General features: G+C 45.7%; 1 protein-coding gene across 1 annotated transcript in view; it reads left to right on the top strand.

Moving 5' to 3' along the window:
* The first annotated feature begins 2,497 nt into the window (after window positions 1–2,497).
* The window catches only part of TESC (tescalcin), a 44,468-nt gene continuing 22,278 nt past the window's right edge, over window positions 2,498–24,687 (top strand). Inside the window, exon 1 of the mRNA XM_048515132.1 lies at window positions 2,498–2,948. Within this exon, the coding sequence (XP_048371089.1) occupies window positions 2,891–2,948 (58 nt within the window). The 5' untranslated portion in view covers window positions 2,498–2,890. The remainder of the gene's footprint in view (window positions 2,949–24,687) is intronic.

The raw sequence follows: 24,687 nt of genomic DNA, 5'->3' as shown, positions 1-24,687 counted from the left end.
GGCCCAGAGGATCTGCATTGGTTGTTTAGACTGTCTATGAGGGAGTCTGGCCTGTAAATAATTTTTGGCTGGCCCAGGGCTTGTCATTTCTCTCTGTCCAGGGTACATCTGGCAGTGCTTAAGAAAAAATGTCGATGAAGACAAATCTATCAAGGCACAGAAACCAATAGCTAACCAGGACAGAATTTCCTTCCAGGAGTTTCTTGATCACTGGATGATTTTGTATCACCCAAATGACTTATTTGCTCTTCCAAACGCTAACTTTCTTTCACATGGCCTGTTTATAATTAGAGGTATTTTAAGTGTGAACCTGAAGGAAACAATTCTCCCTTGCCTTTCCTGTAGTAACTGGAATTCACTAATACTCTGCCTCTGGATTTGGAGGCTATCATAGTTATCTATCATGGTTCCTGATAATAGACATTTGATCCCTTTTTCTAGCCATTGAAGCCACTGGTTATTGCAACCATCTTGTGGCAATGAGTTCCATGATCCAACTGTGTGTTTTGTGTGCAGGAAGGGCTTCATTTTGATCTGTCTTGAATCTACCACCTTGGCTTCATTCAGTGACCTGTCAGGTTCAAATATTAAAGTGCCTGGCACACCTCAAGTCCCAGGTTCAGTAGCTGACCAGGTCTGAAGAACATAATCTTCTAGCCCTGATCCACATCTGATTGTCCTGGCTTGACCCTGACAATGTGTAATATAGTGGTTAGTGGTTAGAGTGTTGGGCCAGGCCAGTTTCGAGTGACCTGTTCAGAAGTTTGCTGGGTGACCCTGGGCTAGGAGTCTCGGCTTAACCTACCTCACAGGGCTGTTGGGTGGATAACATAGTGGAGAGAAGAATGACGTAATTCACCGATGATGGTTAAATACGAAGCAAATTTTAAAATGTCGTGCAGCGACAGAGAAAACGTCAAAGTGTTTTCCCCGCTTCCCTTTTTTGCACAACCCAGAAAAATTGTGTGTGTGAGTGTAGTGAAACCCCTAACGCCTTTGTGCAGATTCAGCAACAATGAAAGCAGAAGAACCAACCATCTGATATCAACCCACCATCCCAAGATGTGCCCACGCAGTGAAACTGTGAAATAAGCAATTTGGGGATCTCATGAAAGACCGCAAGAGATTAATTTTTTTCAAAGTGTAGCAAATTGCACTGAAAAGAGCAATAAAAGGGGAGTCACGAGGCACCTGAAAAGGGTAAGGGATCCACTGAAGCATACATATTCATCTGCCATAATTAGTGTTTGTGGTTTTTTTTAAAAAAAACCCTTTGTTTTTACCAAAGCATCTCTTCCAGCGGCATGCTTTTCAACACGCACAGGACATCATTATCAGCCAGATCTCTGGTCTGTGAAGGACAGTAGTGACTTATTCGGCTCTGTGGGGTTCCAGGCAGAGAGGTCTTTTACATCACCCTGTACTGCTTTTAACGGGTTATGCCAGGTCTCTAACCTGGGACCCTTTGCATGCAAGGGAGATGACATGCCAATGATCCATAGCCCCATTCCATTTCATCCCCTTTTAAAGCCGTCCAAAAGTCTATTAGAGAGGGTTCCTGTTTGTCCCTAAAGAATTATTTACTCCCCTCCCACCCTGCCATCTTGCGCTTTCTGGGAAAAGAGCAGGATCCAAATGTGGTGATTAATTCATAATGAACATCAAAGGGGAAAGTGTGCAACGTTTCTCACTCTGTGATTTAACGGAGGGATCTTTCCTTTGCTGGAGAGTGATTCAACCTGACAGATAGTGTAGACACACTTTTTAAATACATTCAAGAAATCAGTTCGGATTCATCAGTTCTTTTGCCTAATTCCCAGGCATTCTGAATGCGGGTACGATACTATTTTCTGATTGCTGCAACGGCCTCCCTTGGAGGTTGTAGTGTGGAAAATGGAGAAAGGTTTGCAAACTCCTAAAGGTTAGGATCTATTGGTGATGCGTGGAAGTTTACAGCTCCCTAAATTAGCTGTGTATGAACATGATGATCAAAAAAGAAAGAAGGAAAAAGTACAAGTAAAATTGTCCTTTGAAACAGATTAGGGAGCAAGCTTCAGGCTTCCACAGAGCTGTTTGTCAGGGGTGGATGTTAAGCAAAACAAGAAAGAGAAACGGGGCGGGAATGGTCGGTGGTGGGCACATGTACAGAATATTTTGTACATGGCAAGTCCAAGCGGCTCCAGATCCCAGCTTTAATGTATTCCCAGCTTCATGTTGTAACTAAATCCCGTACCCCACCCAAGACCTGCAGCAATTTGTCAAAAGAAATATTTTCCTATCTCCCTTTTCTCTGTGCTCCCTTCCCACCCTGTTTTGCATGTCTATTCATTCGGATCGTCAGTTCCAAAGGTTACTCCCTTCTGTCTATTCATTGTAGCCAGACTTTGGCTTCCAAGGTATAGCCTCCCCCCTTCCACCACCCCACCTGTGCTATCACGACGGCCCTGTGCAGTAGGTCAGGCTGGCCCAAGGTCACCCAGCAAGCCTCACTGCCGAGTGGGGGATTCGAACCCAACTCTTTGCGGTGCACTCTAACCACTACAGCGCACTGCCTTTCCTCTTGGGACATTACCCGGTTCTAAGAAGAAGGGTTGAACTTGGAGGACTCTTGGACCCGGAGGGAGCCTTCCGCTCGCCTCTTCTGGCTCACGCTTCCTCAAGATTTAAACTCAGCCACCGCACCGAAGTCCGGCTTATGCAGCTGAGCCGGCGGCTGCTTTAACTCTACCGGTGCGCCGTCGGCCTGCGGCTCTCCTATGTGGACGGACCTGCGGCGGCCCCCTGGCGCCCTTCACTTGTCCGCCCTTCTACCGGCCAGCCCTGCATCGCCCAGGCCCGGATTGCCCGGGATTCCCTTCGAGCCGCTCCCTGTGCAAGCTTCGCAGGGGGAATGGGGGCTTCCCACTCCAGGTCGGAGGAGATCCAGGAGCTCGCCGACAAGACGGGCTGTGAGTTCGACCCCCGCCTTCCTCCCACCCTCTTTGCGCTTGGCTTTGGGGGGGGGGGGGATCTTTGATTTTCTTGGGGGGGGGATCTCATTGCCTGCATTGGGTCGGAAGCTGCACAGCTGGAAACTCTGTGTGTCCCCCCCCCCCCCCAATTGCTTTATGTTTTGGCAGTTTGGTGGCAGCTTTTGCCAAGTGATGGAGTGGCAGTCAGCTGGCTCCCCCCACCCCCTTCAGTTGCAGGAAGGAAGTTTAGAGACGAGGCTTCCAGTTGCGTTAACCTTTCTCCCCGCAGACCTGCCGGTTGTCCCTTCAAGAGCATCTTGGCGGCCTGCAAATGCAGAAGTCCTGAGCTGCCGTCAAGCAGACCTTTGCAAGCCGTTTGCTCCATTTAGAAATCGAAATACTAGCATTTTGTCTGCTGCGGTCCTCAGCCTTTGGGTTAAAAGTGCTTGGTGTCAATTTAGTGCACAGTAATCCTTAGGAAAGCCCTGCAAGGCAGGTCTGTTAGAGAGGGTCGCTGTTTTGGCCAGAGAAGGGGGGATTGAAGTTTGTTTAGCTCTGGCATTTCCATCCCACTTTCCTCCAAAGAGTTTCCTCCTTTATGTCATCATCACAACAACCCTGTGGTTAGGCAGAAGGAAGTCACTAGTTTAGGGTTGCTTCCCAATTTGGGAAGTTACTAGAGATTTGGAGGTGAAAATTGCTGTTGTGGGTTTTCTGGTGGTCTGGTAGCTTTAGCTCCTAACGTTCCACTCTCTTATCTATCGTTTGCATCTTCAGAAGCATGCAGAGGCGTATCTAGAGTGGGACAGCCAAGTTGCATGCCCCGGGCGCTGCTTGAAGGGGGGCCCTCGGCCATCCAACGCCCTCCCTTCTGAGAACTCCACTCCACCTCAGACCGGTCCAGCTTTAAACTGCTGATCTGGCCTGGCACAGGAGGAAGAGAGAAGGGTTTTCTGTGTTTGGCCTGGCTCTGTTTTTCATAGATACGCCCCTGGAGGCTTGTCATGGTAAGATGTGTTTCTCTCCACACTGTGCTACAGAGAGACACAGTCTCACCATGATGCTAGCTATAGCTGAAGATGCAAGCAAAATGTTAGGATCCAAAACTACCAGACCACAGCCATATAGCCTGGAAAACCCACAATAGTCATTTAGGGGCAATGCTTAGGGTGGAGACTCAGCAAGCATGTGATGCACAGGTGTCAAACTCATGCCCCTCCAGATGTTATGGACTACAGTCCATAGCATCTGGAGGGCCATGAGTTTGACACCTATGACTTAGTTCCTCTTCCAAAGCTGCTGTTTCTTCCAGGGAAATTGATCTCTCTAGTCTGGAGGTGAGTTGTAATTCCTCCAAGCCACGTCTGGAGATTGTTAACCCTAAACTAGACTCTCACCTCACCCGCTTCATGGCAGAGAGGGAATTTAGGTCTCTCCTGTCCAACACTATAGCAGTCTTTCCATCCAATTTATGCCCACCTAGTAAATTTCATGCCCTGACTTGGGTAGCCCAAGCTAGCCAGATCCTGTCAGGTTTTGAAGCTAAGCAAGGTCAGTCCTGGTTAGTACTGGGATGGGAGACCAGGGGCAGGCAATGGCAGACCAACTCTGATGGCCTCTTTCCTTGAAAACCCTGCGGGGTTGCCATACATTGACTCTGACTTGGTGGCAAAAGACAAGTCAATTCTGTACAGAGGCAAGAACTAAACCAAGGACTCCGGGGCTTGTAGTTCAATCTTGCCAGCAGTTTGTTACAGCAGTTCTGGAGAAACATACGAAACTGTTGGTGTACATAGCCCTGTACTGTCTGCTCTGACTGGCGGCTGTGTTTCCAGAGTGTCCACCAGAGAAAGATCCTTCCCTAGACCTGTTACCTGACATTCTTACCTGGAGAGCCCAAGGTAGCACCTGTGACCTTCTGCATGCTAAGCAGGTGGGTCTCCAAACAGAATGTACAGAAAAGGTGGAGCGTAAAGGAGTAGCATTTCCATGATGGGCAGATTTATATAGGAGTGGGTAGTCCTTAAAGCACTCTGGAGCCAGACCTTTGAGGGCTCAGTAGATGATAACCTAGGATCATTCCATTCCATTTTATTTTCCATTTTATGAAGTGATCCGTGAGAAATGTATCAATCCCATTTTAATCTATAAAGTTGGACTTCCTGATATTCTAAAGCTATCTTATTTGTTGATCCAACCATATGTGAAGACATAGCTAGTTTCTTGCAAGCAGCAATAGAACTTTGTGGTGTTAATTTATAGAAGAAGAGGAGTTGGATTTATATCCCCACTTTATCTCCTGTAGGAGACTCAAAGGGGCTTACAATCTCCTTGCCCTTCCTCACCCCACCCCCCACAACAAACACCCTGTGAGGTAGGTGGGACTGAGAGAGCTCCATAGAGCTGTGACTAGTCCAAGGTCACCCAGCTTGTGTGTGTTAGAGTGTACAGGCTAATCTAAATCCCCCAGATAAGCCTCCACAGCTCAAGTGGCAGAGTGGGGAATCAAACCCGGTTCCTCCAGATTAGAGCACACCTGCTCTTAACCACTAAGCCACTGCTGCTCTTTTTTTTTACTACAGTTCCCATATTCTTTGGTGATTTCATGACGGATTTGATGTGTTTGCTTCCTTTTTTTCTTTTTATATTATTGTATTTTGGAGTTTTATAACTTAAACTATGTAACCCTATTTTTTGTGATCTGTGTGTTAATTCTTATGCGGCGGCAATCGAGGCTGTGGAATGGAATGGATAACCGAGAACCTATGAATCACAAACACAAATATGTTGCTAGTATAACTTTTTTCTACAACAGGGGTTTGCAATCTGCGGCTCTCCAGGGGTCTGCAATCTGCGGCTCTCCATTCCCCATGCTGTCAAGGGCTGATGGGATTTGTAGTCCATGAACATCTGGAGAGCTGCAGGTTGCAGACCCCTGTTCTACAACATGGGCAGGATGTATTCCCTGTAATTTACACAGGATTTGCAACTGAATTTTATACAAGGGGAAAGTGCAGTGGTAGTTTTTAAAGGGTTTGTTCACCGGTGAACAGAGTAAGACCATACCCCAACGTTAACCAAGTTTCACTCCTCCCTATGTAAGTAACAGCCTTCCAATATCTATCCTATAAAGCATATTTGAGCGTCAATTACCTTATCTTGCTTTTCCTTTTCTGTAAAATGGAGATAAAGCATTCCTCCAGTGGGAGGACTCTGAACCTTTAATATTAACTGCAAAAATGGAGCGTGACCTCCCTTGGAGGTTAGGCAACTGGAGGCGTATCAGAGTTAAGCACGGGGCTGTCTGATTTCTTTTAATAGCTGAGGCAGTTTCCATTTACTGGAACGAGTCCTTTGTGTGGGAACAGATGTTGGAGCTTAGCTGCTCAGCTCTTTCTCCTCCGTGTTTGTTTAAAATGATCAACAGCCCCAAAAGATGGCAAGCGGATAACGTATGGAAATGACTGGATCACTTCCTCTCCCATAAAACCCCTCTTCGCAGCCAGCGTTGACAAAACGGGGAACTTGGTTTGGGAATATCTGGCTCCAAATCCCTGCCCAACAACAAAGCTAACTGGGTGCCTTCAACTAGGTACCATTTCCCAGCTTGGCCTACCTCACAAGGTTGTTGTGAATCACCCGGCTGACAGCAGATTTGTGCTACTGGGCTTGGCCCTGTGATCAAAGGGAAAGAGGTCAGCCAAAGGGATGCCGAGTCCAATTCAGGAAGGATTTGAAGGTGGAGCCCGGGGAGGGTGTGGTTTGGAGAGGGGCGGGACCTCCGAGGTATAACGCCATAAAGACCTTCCTTTAACGCAGCCATGTTCTCCAGGTGAGCTGATGTTTGTAGTCTGGGAATCAGTTGTAATTCTGGATGATGTCCAGGCCCTACCTGGATGTTGGCAACCTTGTGACTGCAGCTGTACTCCTGAAGGCGACTGATGGCAAATTATATGGAGTAACCTGCCAGCGTGATGGAGTGGTTAAGAGTGGCAGACTCTCCACGGGAGACCTGGGTTGGATTCCCTACCCTTCCACATGAAGCCTGCTGGGTGACCATGAATCAGTCACAGTTCTCTCAGAACTCTCTCAGCTCAAGCCATGGCAGGCAACGGCAAACCATTTCTGAACTTCTTTTGCCTTGAAGACCCTACGGCACAGGTGTCAAACTCGCAGCCCTCCAGATGTTGTGGACTACAGTTCCCATCATCCCTTGCCAACATGATGCTGGCAGGGGATGATGGGAACTGTAGTCCATAACATCTGGAGGGGCGCGAGTTTGACACCTATGCACGGTGTTGCCATAAATCAGCTTTGATTTGACAGCATACACCCATGCATACACGCTGCTATAACTTTTCTCTGTTCGGTTGTACTCTCATATATAAGACGCTGGGGAGGGGGCGAAATAGTTGTGTGAATGGGCTGTTCGGCTAATGAGCTGTTTCTGGTGGCAAAATCCATACTAATGAGACTGCACTCATCTACGACACTACTTAGTGGCTGTGTCTGCGAGAAAAGGTGTGAAGCCCTGGTCATTTAGTTAGATGGAGGCTTTGTTGTTTATATTTTTTGTTAACAGATATTTTTTTGAATGTCACAAAGATTTTTTTTAACTAAAATGACAGGGTTAGGGAGCAGAGTTAAGAGCTTGCAAATACAGCAGGTTTCCACAATCCAGCAACCTGCAACGTAATTATATTCTCTCCTCCCCAGATTCCACTCTCGGCAGGCACTGCCCCCAAATGTCCAGGAATTTCCCAAGGTTGAGTTGGCATCCCTTGTCAGAGCAGATAACTCTGAGCTAGGTCCACTGCTGATCTGACTGCACGTAAAGCATCCATGTTGATATTCTCAATCAGATGGATGTCATTTCGTGTACTGGAGATCTGCTATTCCTAGGGAAAAAAGGGATTGGTAAAGAGATGACTGACAAAAGAAGAAGAAAAGCCAACTGGGCCAAAATCCAAAATGGCACAAAAATATATTCACTGTTAAACAGTACGTCAGATTTAACAGTCACATCTTGTTTCTATTTTCAAATATTAGTAAAATTCATAAGTAATCATTACTAGGTACATTGTTCTGTATATTACTAGTACTACTAGTTTATGGTCACTTATGTTCAAGCAAAAAGTCCTAATGTTCCCATAATGTTCAGAATTTTGTTGTGATGCATGTGTTGGACTGCCCAGGCCAATCTAGTTCCCCAGATAAGCTTCCACAGCTCAAGTGGCAGAGCGGGGAATCAAACCCAGTTCTCCAGATTACAATGTACCTGCTCTTAACCTCTACTCCGCTGTTGCTCTAAATAAATACACACGATTCCTCCAGCTGCAGAAGGTGGGAATTTGTTCTGTAGAATTTGTCTATGGAATGTCAGTCTCTCTTCGCAGTCTCTCAGGGAACAAGATCTCTCTTTTTGGCTCTGGTGCTCCGTTATGCCCATTGCACTGAGGTCCACAATTTGGGGTGGCACCTTCAGACACCACATTTAACAACGGGGGCAGGGGAAGAAGAGCCATATTGAAACATAAGGAGCCATTACTTGCAGAATCAGCCTTCCCAAAATGCAAAGGAACCCAGTAACCCTTCCTCTCTGCCCATTTCCCTCTCTGATTTCCTCCTGTCTCACCCTGTTTTGGTGTCTTGAGCCAGACAGCAGGGAAAGCTACAGAGGCTCCTGTCTCTATTTCTCCAGCATTTCAACTGAATAGAACACTGGCTAAGAGAGCCTCCATATGCCCAAAGCACAGCCTTCTCCAGCTGTAGCCAAATGCGCCCTTCATTAACTCTAAATGCAGTGGTCATGTTTATATATTCACAGTGGAACGTCCTGTCCCTTTGGAAAAGTCCCCTTCGGATTCTCATTCCATCCAACATTGGTAGCTGCCTGGAAATTCTGGCATTTCAGCCCCAGGTTATGCCTATAAATCCAAACTCGGTCGCTACACCTAGCAAGGGCAAGTATACTAATTAAGACACTACTTGGCTTAATCATTACTTGATTAACAGTTTCACAGCAGGTTAAAAAAACAGCATATCGATTTGGTTTCTCCCATTTGCAACCAAGCAGCTGAGCTCCACTCCTCATTTGTGATCTCCCAGTTGCTTGAGTGTATGAACATCTCATATGCTGTTGAATTGTCCTTTTTATGAGATAGATAGGAAGAAGCACATAATCCCCTTCCTGCATGGAAGTGAAGGCATTACAGATAAACAGAAGGTTGTATATCTTTTAAACAACCACAACTACGAGCTGTTGGAAGCGGTGGCTAAATTTTTAAATGGTGTTATTTTAACTCGTCAGAAGTTGTAGAGGCTGTCGTTATCTTGCAATGATAATGTTAAACTATTTATATGCCATTAAAGGTATTTGAAATTGAATTGAGTTTATTAACAGCAACACACACACACATCTGTCTCAAACCTGGCCTGACATCAAAATCATCACTTTTATTTTGGGCCTTAGGGAAGGAAAAAGCGCAAAGCAACAGATGTATCAGGACAAGGTTATAAAGAAGTCCAAGCTATTGATGCCGAACACTCCAAAACCATATCTACCTTTGCTCCTCATTTCTTCACTAGCCATTGCCAACACATGTCAAGGTGAAATAAAGTCTTGAAGATTAGAAGCTGAGAAGGAAAAAGCAGTGATTGACTGAGGTCCCTTCTGCACATGCAGAATAATTCACTTTCAATCCATGCACTTTGCAGCTGGATTTACTGTGCAGAATAGCAAAATTCACTTGCAAACAATTGTGAAGATGCATTATTCTGCATGTGCGGAAGGGGCCTGAATGGGAAAATCAGTGGCACATTGCAAGTTTATTATTATTAAGGTAGCCGTAGTCGATGCAAGAATTTGGGTATGCAAGGAGGAAAATACTGTCATGTGAATGCAACTTTAAAAAATAGGATTCTATCACGTAGGACCACTTAGCTTTAAGATAACTTGAAAATTCCAGTCAATAGCCTGCCCTACTTATCTTACATTGTTCTTCACAGTCCAGTCCCATAATGCAATGCATAAAGGGTAGATTTATGCTTTCTCCAGACAGGAACAAAGACTGGAATTTGGACGCAGAGATATAAAAAGACACCCTCCCCAAGTCTAGAGCCCATTTTATTTTAACTCAAAATGGGCTTTCGTGCTAGTTATAGAAATAAAACACAATAAAACCCAACATGGTGCACACGTTAATCAGGGTGGAACTATTTAAAATATCTCCTCAACACCCCATACCAGACATCCATCAAAAAACAAGGGCGGGAGAGGGAGGAAAAAGGAAGGGATAACAAGAGAGAGAAGGAATAAGAAAGGGAGGGGGAAAGGAAGCAGGGAAGAGGGAAAAGGGGGGGGGGGCAAAGAAGGCAAGGGAGGGGCTGGGAGACCAGAAAGATAGCTCAAACTGTCCCTGTCCTCAGCTACCTATGCCATAACCCCATTTCTGTTCCACCTCCAGATCAGAATGTGAGGTGCATTCTTGCTAGGAGTCACCAGTCACTATTGTTAGGTAAAGAACATTTTGTAGTCCTCAAAAGCCACTAAAAAGCATCTGAAGCTGAAACTTGCTCTAGTAACATCACTTGACCATCAAGGATCATTGTCGAGGCACAAAATTTGGCATTTCTTCACTGGATGCCACACGGTGGGCACACAAACTAGCAGTGCCATCCGATGCAGCATAACCCCAGTTCTCAGCCCATTGTGGGACCTCACTGTGTCTGCCACCCCAGGAGGTAAAAGCACACTCTGTGTGTTCTTTCCAGCATGAATATTCAGCAAGGCATATTCCTGAGTGGTTTTCTAAATCATGCACATGCAAATTGTAAGCTGTGTTTCTGCCAAAAAAAATGAAGATAGCTTGGCAGCCTGGGAAAATACAAAGAAGAAGTCCAACCAACTAAAAGACACCTTCCTATTTAAGAATTTTTTTCCTCAGCATCTTCATGATGCAACTAACACCACCTGTCTCAGCAAAACATGCTTTGTTCCCAAAGGAAAAGGACTAAAATAAATCTACAAAGAAAAAAAGCTGAGCCAACCATTCTTTAAACACAAAAAAGGAAAACAAACAAAACAAAAAGGCGTCAAATATGCCTCCAAGAACAATGCCTTAAGGAGACAGCACCCAACCTAGAGGCGGAATGGTTCTGAACATCTTCAGCTAACCAAGAACATATCCTCCAAGTCCCAGCTATGGCAACAAGGCCTCTGTTGAATTGCTGAGTTTTGCCATAAATGCTTCTGGCTCCCTTGTGAGATTGGAAGTAGGTAATTTTTTTTTTTTTAGAGAGCTGGCAATGATTTGAAAGAGGAAACCGCTATTCACAGTGTGTTCATCCTCACCTCTGCAGGGTTGGCAGGTTCCAAGTGAACAGGTGACACTCTCTTACCCAGAACCAGACTGCTGGTTCCCCCTCATCCACTACTAGGACTGGCAGCAGGTCTCCAGGGTGTTTTGCTCAGTTTTGCAACTTGAGACCCCTTTAGTGGATGTTGAAGGAAAACCCTCCACCCAAAATGCTATGGCCTGAACCTTGGACCTTTGGCTGTAGTTCAGTAGTACAGCATCTGTGTCGCAGGGGCGTACCTAGGCAAACTGGTGCCCGGGGACAAAACCTGAGTTTGCCCCCCCCCCCCCGCCCGGCATATGGGCGGCCACCCTCCCCCACCATGACCAAACAATGATTTTTTGTACCAGCTCACAAAACACCTCCCACTCCCAGCAAAACATACATGGCTCTCTCCCCACCAACTCTTTTCCTAATTTCCTAATCACAACAACCCTATGAGGTAGGTTGTTAGCCTGAGAAACAACTCCAAGCCAGTGCAAGTGGGTATTAAGCATGTAAATCTCTCACAAATCAGCCCCAGGAAAACATTTACCAAACAAATGTCAGCATCATCTCTCACAAAACACCTCCAGTGGAATCCACCCCCAAACAGCATCACTTTCAATGGTGTTTAAACTAGGTCAGATTCTTCTTTTAAATCTACCTTAAAGGGAGAATCTGGGGTCCCCGGTTAAAACAAAATTGAAAGTGATGCTGTTTAAAATGAATTCTCCCCCACCCTGAAACAGCATCACTTTTGAGGGTTGGAGATTCAGATGAAACAAATAGCAGATTTGGCTGGAATCTGGGCAAATTTGGGCACATTCGGACAAAAATTGTCCGATTATGTCCTGCCCAAATATGAACAAATGTGAGTGCAAGGTATTTGGGGTTTTGGGGGGTATTTTTTGGGTTTTTTCGGCCTGCAGGGAGCGCATTTTTAAAGCTAGCGGCACCATGATTTCAGGGCACCATCCAGAGACTGTCCTGATGATACCACCCGAGTTTGGTGATGTTTGGTTCAGGGGCAGCAAAGTTATGGACGCCCAAATGGAATGCCCCCATCCCCATTGTTTTCAATGGGAGCTAACCTGAGATGGGGGCTACCCATTTGAGGGACCATAACTTTGGTCCCCCTGAACATAACTTCACCAAACTTGGGCGGCAATCATAAGAATAGTTAACAGATGATACCCTGAAATTTTGGTGCCACTAGCTTTAAAAAATACACCCCTTCCAGGCACCCCAAGAAATTTGCCCAAGATTCTTTGTTTTGCAGTGACTTTGCTCCATTGTAGCTAATGAGGAATTTCTGAGGCAGGCTGCACATTTTTGAAGGTAGAGGTGCCAGACTTTCAAGGTGGCTCCAAGAGGCCTTGAGTAATAGCATCCAAGCTTGGTGAGCTTTTCTTCTGGAGTGGGGGGGGGGGTTTGAGAGAGTTCTGAGAGAACTCAGCCCACAGGTTTTCATATGCAGGAGCGGGGAAACAAAATAAGCCTTTTGGGGGCCCATAAAATTGAACCCCCAGAAGCAAAGGTTTCCAAACCTGGATGCTATTACCAAGAGGCCCTCCTGGAGCCACCCTGAAAGTCTGGCACCTCTATCTTCAAAAATGTGCAGCCTGCCTACACACTCAGAAATTCCCCATTGGCTACAATGGAGCAAAGTCACTGCAAAACAAAGAATCTTGGCCAAATTTCTTGGGGTGCCTGGAAGGGGTGTATTTTTAAAGCTAGTGACACCAAATTTTCAGGGTATCATCTGTTAACTATTCTTATGATGCCACCCAAGTTTGGTGAAGTTATGTTCAGAGGGACCAAAGTTATGGTCCCTCAAATGGGTAGCCCCCATCTCAGTTTGCTCCCATTGAAAACAATGGGGATGGGGCACCCCCTTTGAGGGTCCATAACTTTGCTACCCCTGAACCAAACATCACCAAACTCGGGTGGTATCATCAGGGCAGTCTCTGGATGGTACCCCGAAATTTTGGTGCCACTAGCCTTAAAAATGCGCCCCCTGCAGGCCGGAATGTGAAAAAACACTTAAAACATTAAAAAACACACAAATGACCCTGAAATGTTGGCACCCCCCCCATGTGACCAAATGGGGCCCGGGGACAAAGGGTACCCCTGTCCCTAGGCAGGAACAGCTTCACTGCTGTGTTGTATGCAGAAGGTCCCAGGTTCAATCACCGGCATCTCCAGTTAGAAGGATCAGGGAATAGGTGATGTGAAAGAACATACCTGAGGCCTTGGAGAGTGGCTTCCAGTTCTAGAAGACAATACTGGCTCTGATGGACCAAGAACCAGATTCAGTATAGTTATCCCTTCCGCACTGCGACTTTCCCCATTGCGGTTTTAATAGACTTCAGGGGAGTTTTGCAGAAGCCGCAGACAATACACAAAAGCCAGCAAGTGACACAGAAAAAAAGTTTAGAAACCCAGAGATGCATAAAAATATGTATAGTATATATAATATCAACATATTTTACCTTTTAATGTCACAAATAAACACAATTTCTTTTTAAAAATTAAAAGAAAAAGTAAAAATTCAGACTTCTTTGGTACGGAGGGCCAACATTTTTTACGCTGATTTCCGGATCACGGGGGACTCTGTGCCCCTAAACCCCACGATAACTGTATTTGGCAGCCTCAGGTATTTGTCTGACCTCCGGCATGATAACCGACACTTGGAGAGACACAGCCTTCTGGTTTTTAATCAAAGGGGAAGTCTGTGTGCACCAGAGAAAACCGCTTTCCAGATAACTTCTAACTATTTTAAAACTCTTTTCTCTTTGGCTGATTCCGCATGGGCCAAAAACAGCAGTGTGAAAACGGTGTGAAAATAGTGTAAAAGGGTTTAAAATGGTGTAAAAGGGTTTTTACTGTTTTCACACCATTTTCACACCGCTGTTTTCGGCCCATGCGGAATCAGCCTATGTCTCTCTCCCTGTGGATGGATACCTTATGGTTTCATGTGAGTCTCTCATCCCACACTGGAGCAATGGCTCTGCAAGTCAGGCATGCAAAAAAGCACAGCCAGAAGAGTAGGTGAAAATGTAATACTGGTCTCGTGTGCCAAGCTTCCTGGCAATTAGTCAATCCTCTCCAGAGGAAGAAGGAAAGGGGAGGGGGGAGGGGCTAATGTATTCCTCTTCAGCCTGATTTCAGCTCCCTGGGAAGTGAGAAACCCAGTAGGAAGGACTTTGCAATTAAATGCCATTTAGAAAGATCAAAATCGTGGATGGCGCTTTTTACCAGCGGACAAAAACAAAAAGTAATTTCTAATTCCTATTCCACCCAATAAACAAAGCTTTAACTGGAAAAACACACAGCAGTAAATACAAGAAGGGAGCCCTCTGCCTTTTGAGGACACAGGTCACATATAAGCCAAATCCCCTCTCTCTGCTTGTGATCTTATTGGTTACAGCAAGATGCTTAGGCTAAGATAGGATTTCAGGTGGGGAGCTCTCCAGAGACAATTTTCCCTTGAGAAAAAGGCTTCTTTTCCCTACCTTCCCTAGGCTCTATCACTCCCAAATCTCCAGGAATTCGATCGATGGAGAAGTCGATCTATGGCTACCAATCTTGATCCTCCTTGATCTCAGATTGCAAATGCCTTAGCAGACCAGGTGCTCAGGAGCAGCAGCAGCAGCAGGCCATTGCTTTCACCTCCTGCATGTGAGCTCCCAAAGGCACCTGGTGGGCCACTGCGAGTAGCAGAGTGTTGGACTAGAATGGACTCTGGTCTGATCCAGCAGGCTAGTTCTTGTGTTCTTAATTGCCTAAGCCAGAGTTGGCAACTTTAGCTAGGGACAAAGAACCTATGGCTCACAGTCTAGCTGACTGCCTGACCCACACTTCCGTAGAATGTGCAAAATAGCATTGTTCAAGAAGGTGGTTTGATAAAGGGAAGCAGCTTGTGGTTTTAACGTCTGTGGGAAAATACATAATGAGGCAATTTCCATTACGTAGTTTATTGTACGTTTTATACTGTTTTAGTACATTGCTTTCTAACTTTGTGTTCCAGCTTAACGGCACAAATCTTATTACACTGCCCATCAATTTTGCAATCCTTTTTACCATGTGCTATTTCCTGTATGTATTGCAGGTCGATCACGCACAAGTGATCGACAAATGTCCACTGCGGCAATATTTCTTGTATGGACGTATTTCCTCCAGCCCTGCTTTCATTTTCCATTCTCTCCACAGCAAGCAGCACCACTTCTAGCATGATTTTCAATTTGCTTCACCGCCAGAGCAAGACAGATCTGCCAGTGAGCACAGCTTTGCCCTGACATCTTTCTGCTGCCCACGGCCAGCCTACCTAGCTCCGCCTTTGCCAGTCCCTTGCACTGCTGTCCACGCCTTCCCCCTCGCCACTCCCTTCCATGTTGTTGGCTCCTTCTTCCTTCTCTAAATTCTAATATCGAGATATCGATATCTTGATATAATAACAGAGTTGACTTTTGCAAGGAACAGTACAAGCAGGGTCTCTTTTTGGTTCCCCCACACCTCTTCTCTTCTTCTCTTCTTCTATTGCACAGGTGTCAAACAACTCGTGGCCCTCCATATGTTATGGACTACAGTTCCCTTCATCCCCTGCCAGAATGATGCTGGCAGTGGATGATGGGAACTGTAGTCCATAACATCTGGATGGCCGCAAGTTTGACACCTATGCTTATTGCATCTTCAGTGCAACAACAATAAATGTCCTTCTTCCAATGATATAAGGGGTGGTATACATAGTTCTCCCATTCTCTGACTTATTGTCACAACAACCTTGTGAGGTAGGACTAGCCCGAAAGGTCCATTGTCCCCCAGAATTACAACTGATCTCCAGTCTTCAGAGGTTGGTTTCCCTGGAGAAAATGGCTGCTTTGGAGGGTGTACTCCATGGCGTTACACCCTGCTAAGGTCTCTCCCCTCCCAAACCCTGTTTAGCCAGGCTTCACCCCCCTCCCGCCCCCCCCAAATTTTTGCAAGAATTTCCCAACCTAGAGGTGTTGTTTCTTCTGAATGGAGAAACCTTTCCCTTGAATCACTGTCCTCCAAGTGTTCTCTCTCTGTGTTTATTTCTTTTTTTTAGTCAGTACAACTTTATTTAAGAAAAGGTATTTCTTTATAACATAAGGTGACCAGGTTGTCACCTTTTTAAACAGGGAGGGGGCGCGCGCACATGTGCGCAGCTGCAGGAGCGCACTGCCTTTTGGGGCGCTCCCCGGTTTCCTGCCCTGTGACAGGGCGGGAAAAGGGGAGCGCCCCAGAAGGCAAAATTGGGACAATTTAAAAACCCCGCAGGACGCGGGACAGATTGGTTTAAGGCGGGACTGTCCCGCCACAAGCGGGATGTCTGGTCACCTTATTATAACATGATAAACAAAAACAACTAGAAATACACAGAAACTAGTAGTGCAGTAATACAAGCAATGTTAACTAATATGGAAAAGTGGTAGATGTAACGTCAATGCCATTGAAGGAAAGAAAGTTACGGTATATTCTCAGCTGTCTACTTAACCTGTACCAATTACAACATCAGACGCAGGAAACAGAACCTACGTAAAGATTAAATATTTGTGCTTTCAGACATCTTCGTCCTCAGGTTCTTGTGATTAAACAGCAGGTTCCATACTGGGATTAACAGCATAATTGTGGCATTGGCCTTCTAGCTTCCTTCACTCCTTGCCTAATCCAGGGACTTTCTACATCTTCTTCGAATGAGTAATCACACAGTGGCAAGATGCCACGGAAGGAACAGTCTAGCTGGCAAAGGCCACGGCTCCTGATGGAGCGGTCTTTCTGAGGAAAGTGTTTTTCCTCCCTAGTAAACAGCTTCAGTACAGGTTTTCCTGCCTGTCTTGTCATAGCCTCCCCCAGATGGCAGGCAGATGGGTTGGAACGGATGGTGACTTTGCAAATGTAGAGAGGAAAGCAGCGGGAGGCGATTGCCGTGTTCCTTCTCAGGGTGGGAAGCAAGCGACCCCTTCCCTTCCCCCCAGCCTGTTTATTCGTCGCTTTAGTTTTTAAAAACGTCATTTGCTGCCTTTCCGTTTTAAACCTCTGAGGCGGCTCACAGCGTCCGTTGAAATGCCGTTCCATAAACACATAAATAAACGGAATAGAATTGCACAGCCTTAAATAGTCCTAAAGTAAAGACCTATCCTTAACAATCAGAGTGAAGCAGAAATAATCTTTAAAAAGCTGGAAACCAGAGACTGGCAGTGGGAAAAAAAGACTCTTGGTATTAAAATAGCAGTCCGATTGCTTTAAAACTTTGCAGAGCATTCAAAGCTGCCCAAGGCTGTGTAGAATTTGTAATGTGTTGGAAAGGGTGATTGGTGTGTGGAGGCATCACCTGAAAAGCAGGGTACATGATGCAAGGGCTCTTAAAATCATAGAGTTGGAAGAGACCCTAAGGGCCATCAAGTCCAGCCCCCTGCAATGCAGGAACACACAATCTAAGCACTCCTGACAGATGGCCATCCAGCCTCTCTGCAGCAGTGGCGCAGGAGGTTAAGAGCTTGTGTATATAATCTGGAGGAACCAGGTTTGATTCCCAGCTCTGCTGCCTGAGCTGTGGAGGCTTATCTGGGGAATTCAGATTAGCCTGTACACTCCCACACATGCCAGCTGGGTGACCTTGGGCTAGTCACAGCTTCTCGGAGCTCTCTCAGCCCCACCTACCCCACAGGGTGTTTGTTGTGAGGGGGGAAGGGCAAGGAGATTGTAAGCCCCTTTGAGTCACCTGCAGGAGAGAAAGGGGGGATATAAATTCAAACTCTTCTTCTTCTCTTGAAAAACCTCCAAAGAAGGAGACTCCCCCACACTCCGAGGTAGTGCATTCTACTGTCGAACAGCCCTTACTATCGGGAAGTTCTTCCTGATGTTTAGGTGGAATCTCTTTTCCTTCACCTTGAATCCCTTACTCTTAGATGGCTCCTTCCAACTCTCTCCACTCCGCAGCCACATTTGAATTTCTTAATTAAGCATCAGAAAGCAGTTTTGTGTGTGTATGTGATGTGACTCAGGCCTGCAGCACAAGGAAAGGGTGTGATCTAACTCTTCTCATACCATTTTCCTTCTCCGCTCTGGGAGTGAAATGAGACAGACAAGGTGTGAACACCTGTTTTTCTGCGCAGCATCCCAGCCATACATTTGCTCTCTTGGCAGCTTTTCATCTCACGATTCAAGCTCAACTCTCAAGCATCGTTTGTGTTTTGGCCCCTGCCTCCCACCACCGCATCCATATCTGTCCTCCATACCTTTGAAAAAAACTGAAAAGGACAAGGTGTTGCCTTGCTAAACAGTGAGTTCTTGTTTTAGCATTAATTCCCTGAGGTTTATAAGATTTTGTTTTTGAAGGAAAACTGCCTAAAGTTCCAGATGTTTGAAATGATGCCCGCCCCTTCATTCCTATGGTGATGGTGATGTCAGCCAGGGAAAACGAATGTCATAGGTCAGTTGATGTCAGGAAAGGTCTAGAAAGCAAAACGTAGGGACCGTTTCCTTTCTTGTGTGATTGTAAGAAGGAAGGAGAGCTCCCGGCCATCTGGGCAGAGCGTTGAAATAGCATTGCTGACTGAAGGTTGTGAGTTTGGGATCTGAAAAGCTTGATTACAGGAGGGGTTCCAGTTTTCCAGAAACAACTAGGATGACAGAGGAGGTCACAGATCACTTTCACAGTTAAATTTCTGTCCAGTTGGGCCCTTCTTCAGATTGAGGCTATGTGGGAAGGAGAAAGAAGGGGTTACCCTTATGTTACACCTTCCATGAAGCGTCTGTAGTACTATGACAGGGGAGAATTCAGCAGGAGAAACCGTGCTGGTGATGAAAGTATTAAAAGTTATTTTTCCTTCTGGTGCACCTGGGAGTTCTTGTCCCAGTGTCTTGAAACCAAGTTTTAATCACAGATCTCTCTAGCTCTCTCTCTACTTTGTGAAAGACTAAACCCAACACCTCTCAGGGAATTTTCTTGTATTTTGTAGTCTAACAACTAGTCAAGGGTATAATCCTTGCTAGGCGTACCAAACTAAGGCCCCTTCCGCACACGCAAAATAATGTGTTTTCAAACCACTTTCACAATGGTTTGCAAGTGGATTTTGCTGATCCGCACAGCTTCAAAGAGCACTGAAAGCAGTTTGAAAGTGCATTATTCTGCATGTGCGGAATGACCCTAAGAGAACGATCCAGTGGCTGACTGATTTGGGAGTAGATCCATTATTCATAGGAGACGGCCAGTGTTCCATTTCTTCGATGGAGAAAGGTGTCCGAAAGAAATGCCAAAGTACCAGCTATGTGGACAAAAAGAATTATTCCAGTGTGGAGACATGATTCGTCTCCAAACTGCTTATTTGGCTAATGTTCGTTGGTGCAGTTGGGAAGAATTTGGAGATCCCTCTAGAATAAATTAGGCTATCAAACTACATTATGCTATTTATGGAGAAGTTTTCCCTTGACAGAGATTGGGATTTAAAATGCGTCATGGATTTCAAGATAGCGTTGAGTTTATAAAGCTGGTGTTTTCCCCCCTGCAGCTGATGGAGCTCTTCTGTTGTTTCTATGGAAAGGGAAGCGCCTTTTTCCATCCAAAATTATTTTAGCATCTTAAGCCTGTGAGCCTGTGCTCAGTATTCTTTCTTTAAGCGAAAGAAGTTCTTAAGGATCTAAAAATAGCGTTTGTGTGCATGTATAAGGCAGTAGCCGCTAAGGAAGTAGGTTTTTTAGAGCAGTTAAAGGGTAAGGAGCTTTTGAATATTAGCATCATGTCCTGTATCTTTTTAAAGTTACATTCCTATATGAGCAAAGAAATAACAATCGAACAAAGAAATAACAATCGAATCCTTCCCCCCAGCCTGGCTTCATGTACTCCTGTTTGGCTAACAAATGCTGGTTTGAGGCATGCGAAAGCCCTATGTCAGATTTAAAAGGCCCCATAGCATTTCCCCCAAAACTGGCAATTTATAGTCATTAGGAATGTTTTGGTCTTTGGAGGGCCCTCATAGTCTAACCTGGCTGGCCCAGATTAGCCCAATCTTGAAGCTATGCTAGGTCAGTGATGGGGAACCTATGGCACGGGTGCCAGAAGTGGCATTCTGAGCCCTCTCTGTGGGCACGCACACACAGAGTTCGTCATGTGGGGGGTGGAAAATCACCCACCCACACACATCTAGGCTGGCCTGGGCCACTGAGCATGATGTGCGCGCACTGCGGTGAGCAGAGAGGACTCAGCTGGTGGGCCTGGTGCCTGTGCTCTGGGTGGCTGCTGCCCGAGGGGGAGGGGTGCAGAGGAGGCAGAGATGCTAGAGAGGCACAGAGCGGTGTGCACGGGACTTGCTGGAGGCTAGAGCAGGGTGGTCCCTGCTCGAGCGGGTGGGGCAGAGGAAGAGGGAGCCAACTGGTTTTTTCTAAACTAAAACCTCAGCATTCAGGTTAAATTGCCTGGTTGGCACTTTGCGATAAATAAGTGGGGCTTGGGTTGCAATTTGGGCACTCTGTCTCAAAAAGGTTCGCCATCACTGTGCTAGGTCATCACTGGTTGTAACCTGGATGGAAGACCACCAAGGAAGTCCACGGTTGCTAGTCAGAGGCGGGCAATGGCAAACCACCTCTGTTCCTCTCTTGCCTTGAAAACCCTGCAGGGGTGTCATAATTCAGCTGTGATTTGATGTCACTTTCCACCATCATTACCATTATCTGAGGCCCTAAACCCGTGGTGGCGAACCTTTGGCACTCCAGATGTTATGGACTACAATTCCCATCAGCCCCTGATGCAAACTTGCCCTTGCATGTACAGAAAGGCACTTGATTTGTGCAAGCGGGAGAATTGTTTCTGTCATTTCTGCCCTCCTTCAGCAACCCCCGTGCCACATTCCATACACATGGCTTCGCTTGTTGAAGTCCGTGGCTTCTGCAGTCTTGGGACATCCGATGACCACCCTATGTTCTTCAGTATGCACAAGACTTTTTGAATGTTCTTTTTTTCAGCTATATAAGGTCATGATTTGTTAGGGGCTTCTAAAGGCTTATTAGAGCCTCTAGAAAATGCAGTCAAACTTAAAATAGTAGCACACCTTGAATTCCAGTCTGGTCCATCCGCTAAACTACAATAGGTGAAGATTCCAGTGCCATTTTGAAGAGGAAGTAGGTCAAACCCCCAAAGCATACAGTATTTAAGTCCTGTTGCCATAACTACAATTCCTTCTACAAAGCCCCCTTTCCCCCTGGGTTAGTGAGTATGAGCACAGGGGGAACTAGTCCATGGTTACTAACAGTGACTTACTGCATGGTCCACTTAGCAGCTCAGAGCCATTTGGGCCTAGTGAATTGGACTAGGTCTGGGGAGATTCAGGTATCAGGTTCAAATCCCCACTGTCATGAAATTCACCTAGCCAAGTACATAATTCGAGAGTAGCAATGTTGGTCCCTTTCAGAGAACATAAATATGAACTTTGTGGCACAAAGATGGACTAGTTTATGCATAACTGTTAACTTAGGCACAGATATTATCACCAATAGTTGTCGTTATCAGTGGTCTCTGTACTTTTCTTTTTTACATTTGCATTTTGTCTGATTACATCTCACTTTGTAACTTCCTACATTTCACGGCCCTTTGACTTGTTTGTAGTTAGGGTTGCCAAAGACCTGGAGATTTTGGGAGGTGGCGCCTGATGGGGTTTGGGGAGGGGAGACACTTCAGTGTAGTATAAATGCCACAGAGTCTGCCAACCAAAACAGCCATTTTCTTCAGATGAACTGATCTCTGTCACCTGGAAATCAGTTGTAAAAGCAGGAACTCTCCAGCAGTGGTGGGATCCAAAAATTTTAGTAACAGGTTCCCATGGTGGTGGGATTCAAACAGTGGTGTAGCGCCAATGGAGCTGGGCGGGGCATGATGGGAGCATGGCCGGGCATTCCGGGGGCGGGGCATTAATAATTTCTCTGTTACTGTAAAAAACTCTTACTGTAAAAAACAAAGTTCCTAATTTCCAGCTGGTATCTTTCTGTCCATAATTTAAACTCATTATAGCAAGTCCTATCGTCTACTGCCAACAGAAACAACTAAAGAGTCCCCTGGACCCAACAGTAGTTAAAGGGTCCCTCCTCTTACTAGCCAGCAAGCTCCGGGCTACGAGAAGGAAGAAGAGAGGGGGAGGCGAGGGCGTGGAGATGGAAAAGCGGACCCAATTAATAACCCCCTCTCGGCACACACAAATAATTAGTAACGCACTCTCGGGAACTGGTGAGAACCTGCTGGATCCCACCTCTGCTCTCCAGCCACTGCCTGGAGGTTAGTAATCACCAAAAATCTGCATCTAGTATCTTAACCAGTTGAATGGCAGCCTGTATTTAACAAATTCGTTCATTAAGGGTCAGTAAACTCAATATCCTAGATTAACAACTTATTCTTTAAGATGCCACAAGACTCTTGTTTATTTTGCGCCAGTCACTCACTTTCAGCCCAACCTAACTCACAGGCTTGTTCTGAGGGTGTAAAAAAAATGTCATTCTGGCCCCTTCCGCACATTCAGAATAATTCACTTTCAGTCCACTTTCAATGCACTTTTCAGCTGGATTTTACTGTGCAGAATAGCAAAATCCACTTGCAAACAATTTTGGATTGAAAAAAAAAGTGGATTGAAAGTGGATTATTCTGCCTCTGCGGAAGGGGCCTCTGTGCTTCTTGTGAGAAGGGTGGGATAAAAACAAGAGAGATCATAATGGCAATCCAGCAGGACATTGGAAAATCAACTTTTATGGGACTTTTCTGGCCTACAGCGTAGGTGAAGTGGTTTTAAAGCTTCGTGCAGAATGCCATCCAACAGGGATGATGAGTTGGCATTACAATCATGGGTGTTGCCAAGGTTTTCCGTGGCATGCAGTAGAGCAGCATTCTTGTCCTGAGTCAATCTTTGCCCTGTTAATGTGTCAATCATTTTATTTATCTGGCTTTGGAAGATGATGCTACCCACGTTAGGCTACCAAGAGAAAGAAGCTGCCGGGTTATATACAGAACTGAGCTGCTCTGATTCCCCTCTTGGTACACTTCTCCACTTTCTTAGAGGAAAACATTTGCCTGAAACCTGTGGTAATTAGGTGGCTTCATGCACTCGGGATTTGCTTGTTTTCTTTGCACTGATATCGTCAGATATTACCGTCTGTATTGAAAGAAGCCAGTATCTTGTATCTGCTAATGGTTGGTACCTAACAAACATCCACAAATATTGACTAAAGGAGTTAACAAGTTATCAGCGATGAATAAAGAGCTTTTTTTGGTTTTTGTTTTGCTTGCATTGTGCTCATGCCAAGGAGGTAAAAAGCAAACACAACCACTTATTTGAGCACGTTAGCTATTTGCGCAATCTTACTTACTTGGTTGACTGACTGCAGGTGAAATTGAACTGGTTTATGTTTCAGTACAAAGTTGGGAAGGGACAGGTTTTTTTTGTGATGTCCAAGCTTTAGGTGGGATTCTTTTTTAAGATCTGGAGAAGCTCAGTTCAGTGAACCAGGAGATCCCTTTGGTGTTTTGTGATCTGTTGGTTGCGTCCAGGTGTCACAAACAAGTCACAGTTTTCTCATGCCAAGGATAACCATGGAGTCTTCTGGCCCATCCATTCCCTCGTCTTCTGTGACTTTCTAGGTGGTGACATTGCTGGGCCATCTGAATTAGATGCCATCACAAACTGCAGTTTGTTTATTTATTCAAAATATTTATAAGCCCACCCATCTCCCAATGTGTTAAGAACTCAAGCGGGTAACGACCAGTAACAGCGCACACATTAAAAAGGATACCAATAAAGGACCATCCTGTTAGACAGAGGGAAAACATTTATTTCACAAGACTGTCAGACCACTTGCCAAGTGTTTAGAGATAGCTGTTTCACAGCCGCGCCCCAAAACCAGTAGGGCAGAAGTCTTCCTGATATCTTTCAGGACACTATTCTGCCGACACAGGAGTAACAACCAAAAACTCCTGAGCCCAGGTAGCTGCAGATCAAACCCTAGGCAACGTGCGCACTCGTTCTGTGGGGCTTGGAATTGATTCATTATTCGAACTGATCCCAGGACTACAGAGATTCTCCTGAGAATTAGAGATTCTCCTAAGGAACAAGGCTGGATTAAGCTAGTGCAGGGCCTGTGGCCCATGTTATAAAGGGGCTGTAGTCACAGGCTCAGGTTCACCCTCCAGCAGTGTAGCAGCACATGCTATAGCAGCTCGGGAGTGTGGGAAATAGCACAAAGGTCACCACACCTGTGCATACCACAGCAAGGAGTCAGCACACACCTACACAAATGCAGAGCTTCTAACACATGCCGTCCAGCCTGCAGTTCCTCTGACATGTAAATGACAGCGCTGCTAGGTTGTGAGAATGCGGTGAGATGGCAATCTCTCCAG

This window comes from Sphaerodactylus townsendi, linkage group LG13 (genome assembly GCF_021028975.2).
Source record: "Sphaerodactylus townsendi isolate TG3544 linkage group LG13, MPM_Stown_v2.3, whole genome shotgun sequence".
In the NCBI taxonomy this organism is placed as follows: Eukaryota; Metazoa; Chordata; class Lepidosauria; order Squamata; family Sphaerodactylidae; genus Sphaerodactylus; species Sphaerodactylus townsendi.
This window is presented reverse-complemented; position numbering and strand designations above follow the sequence as displayed.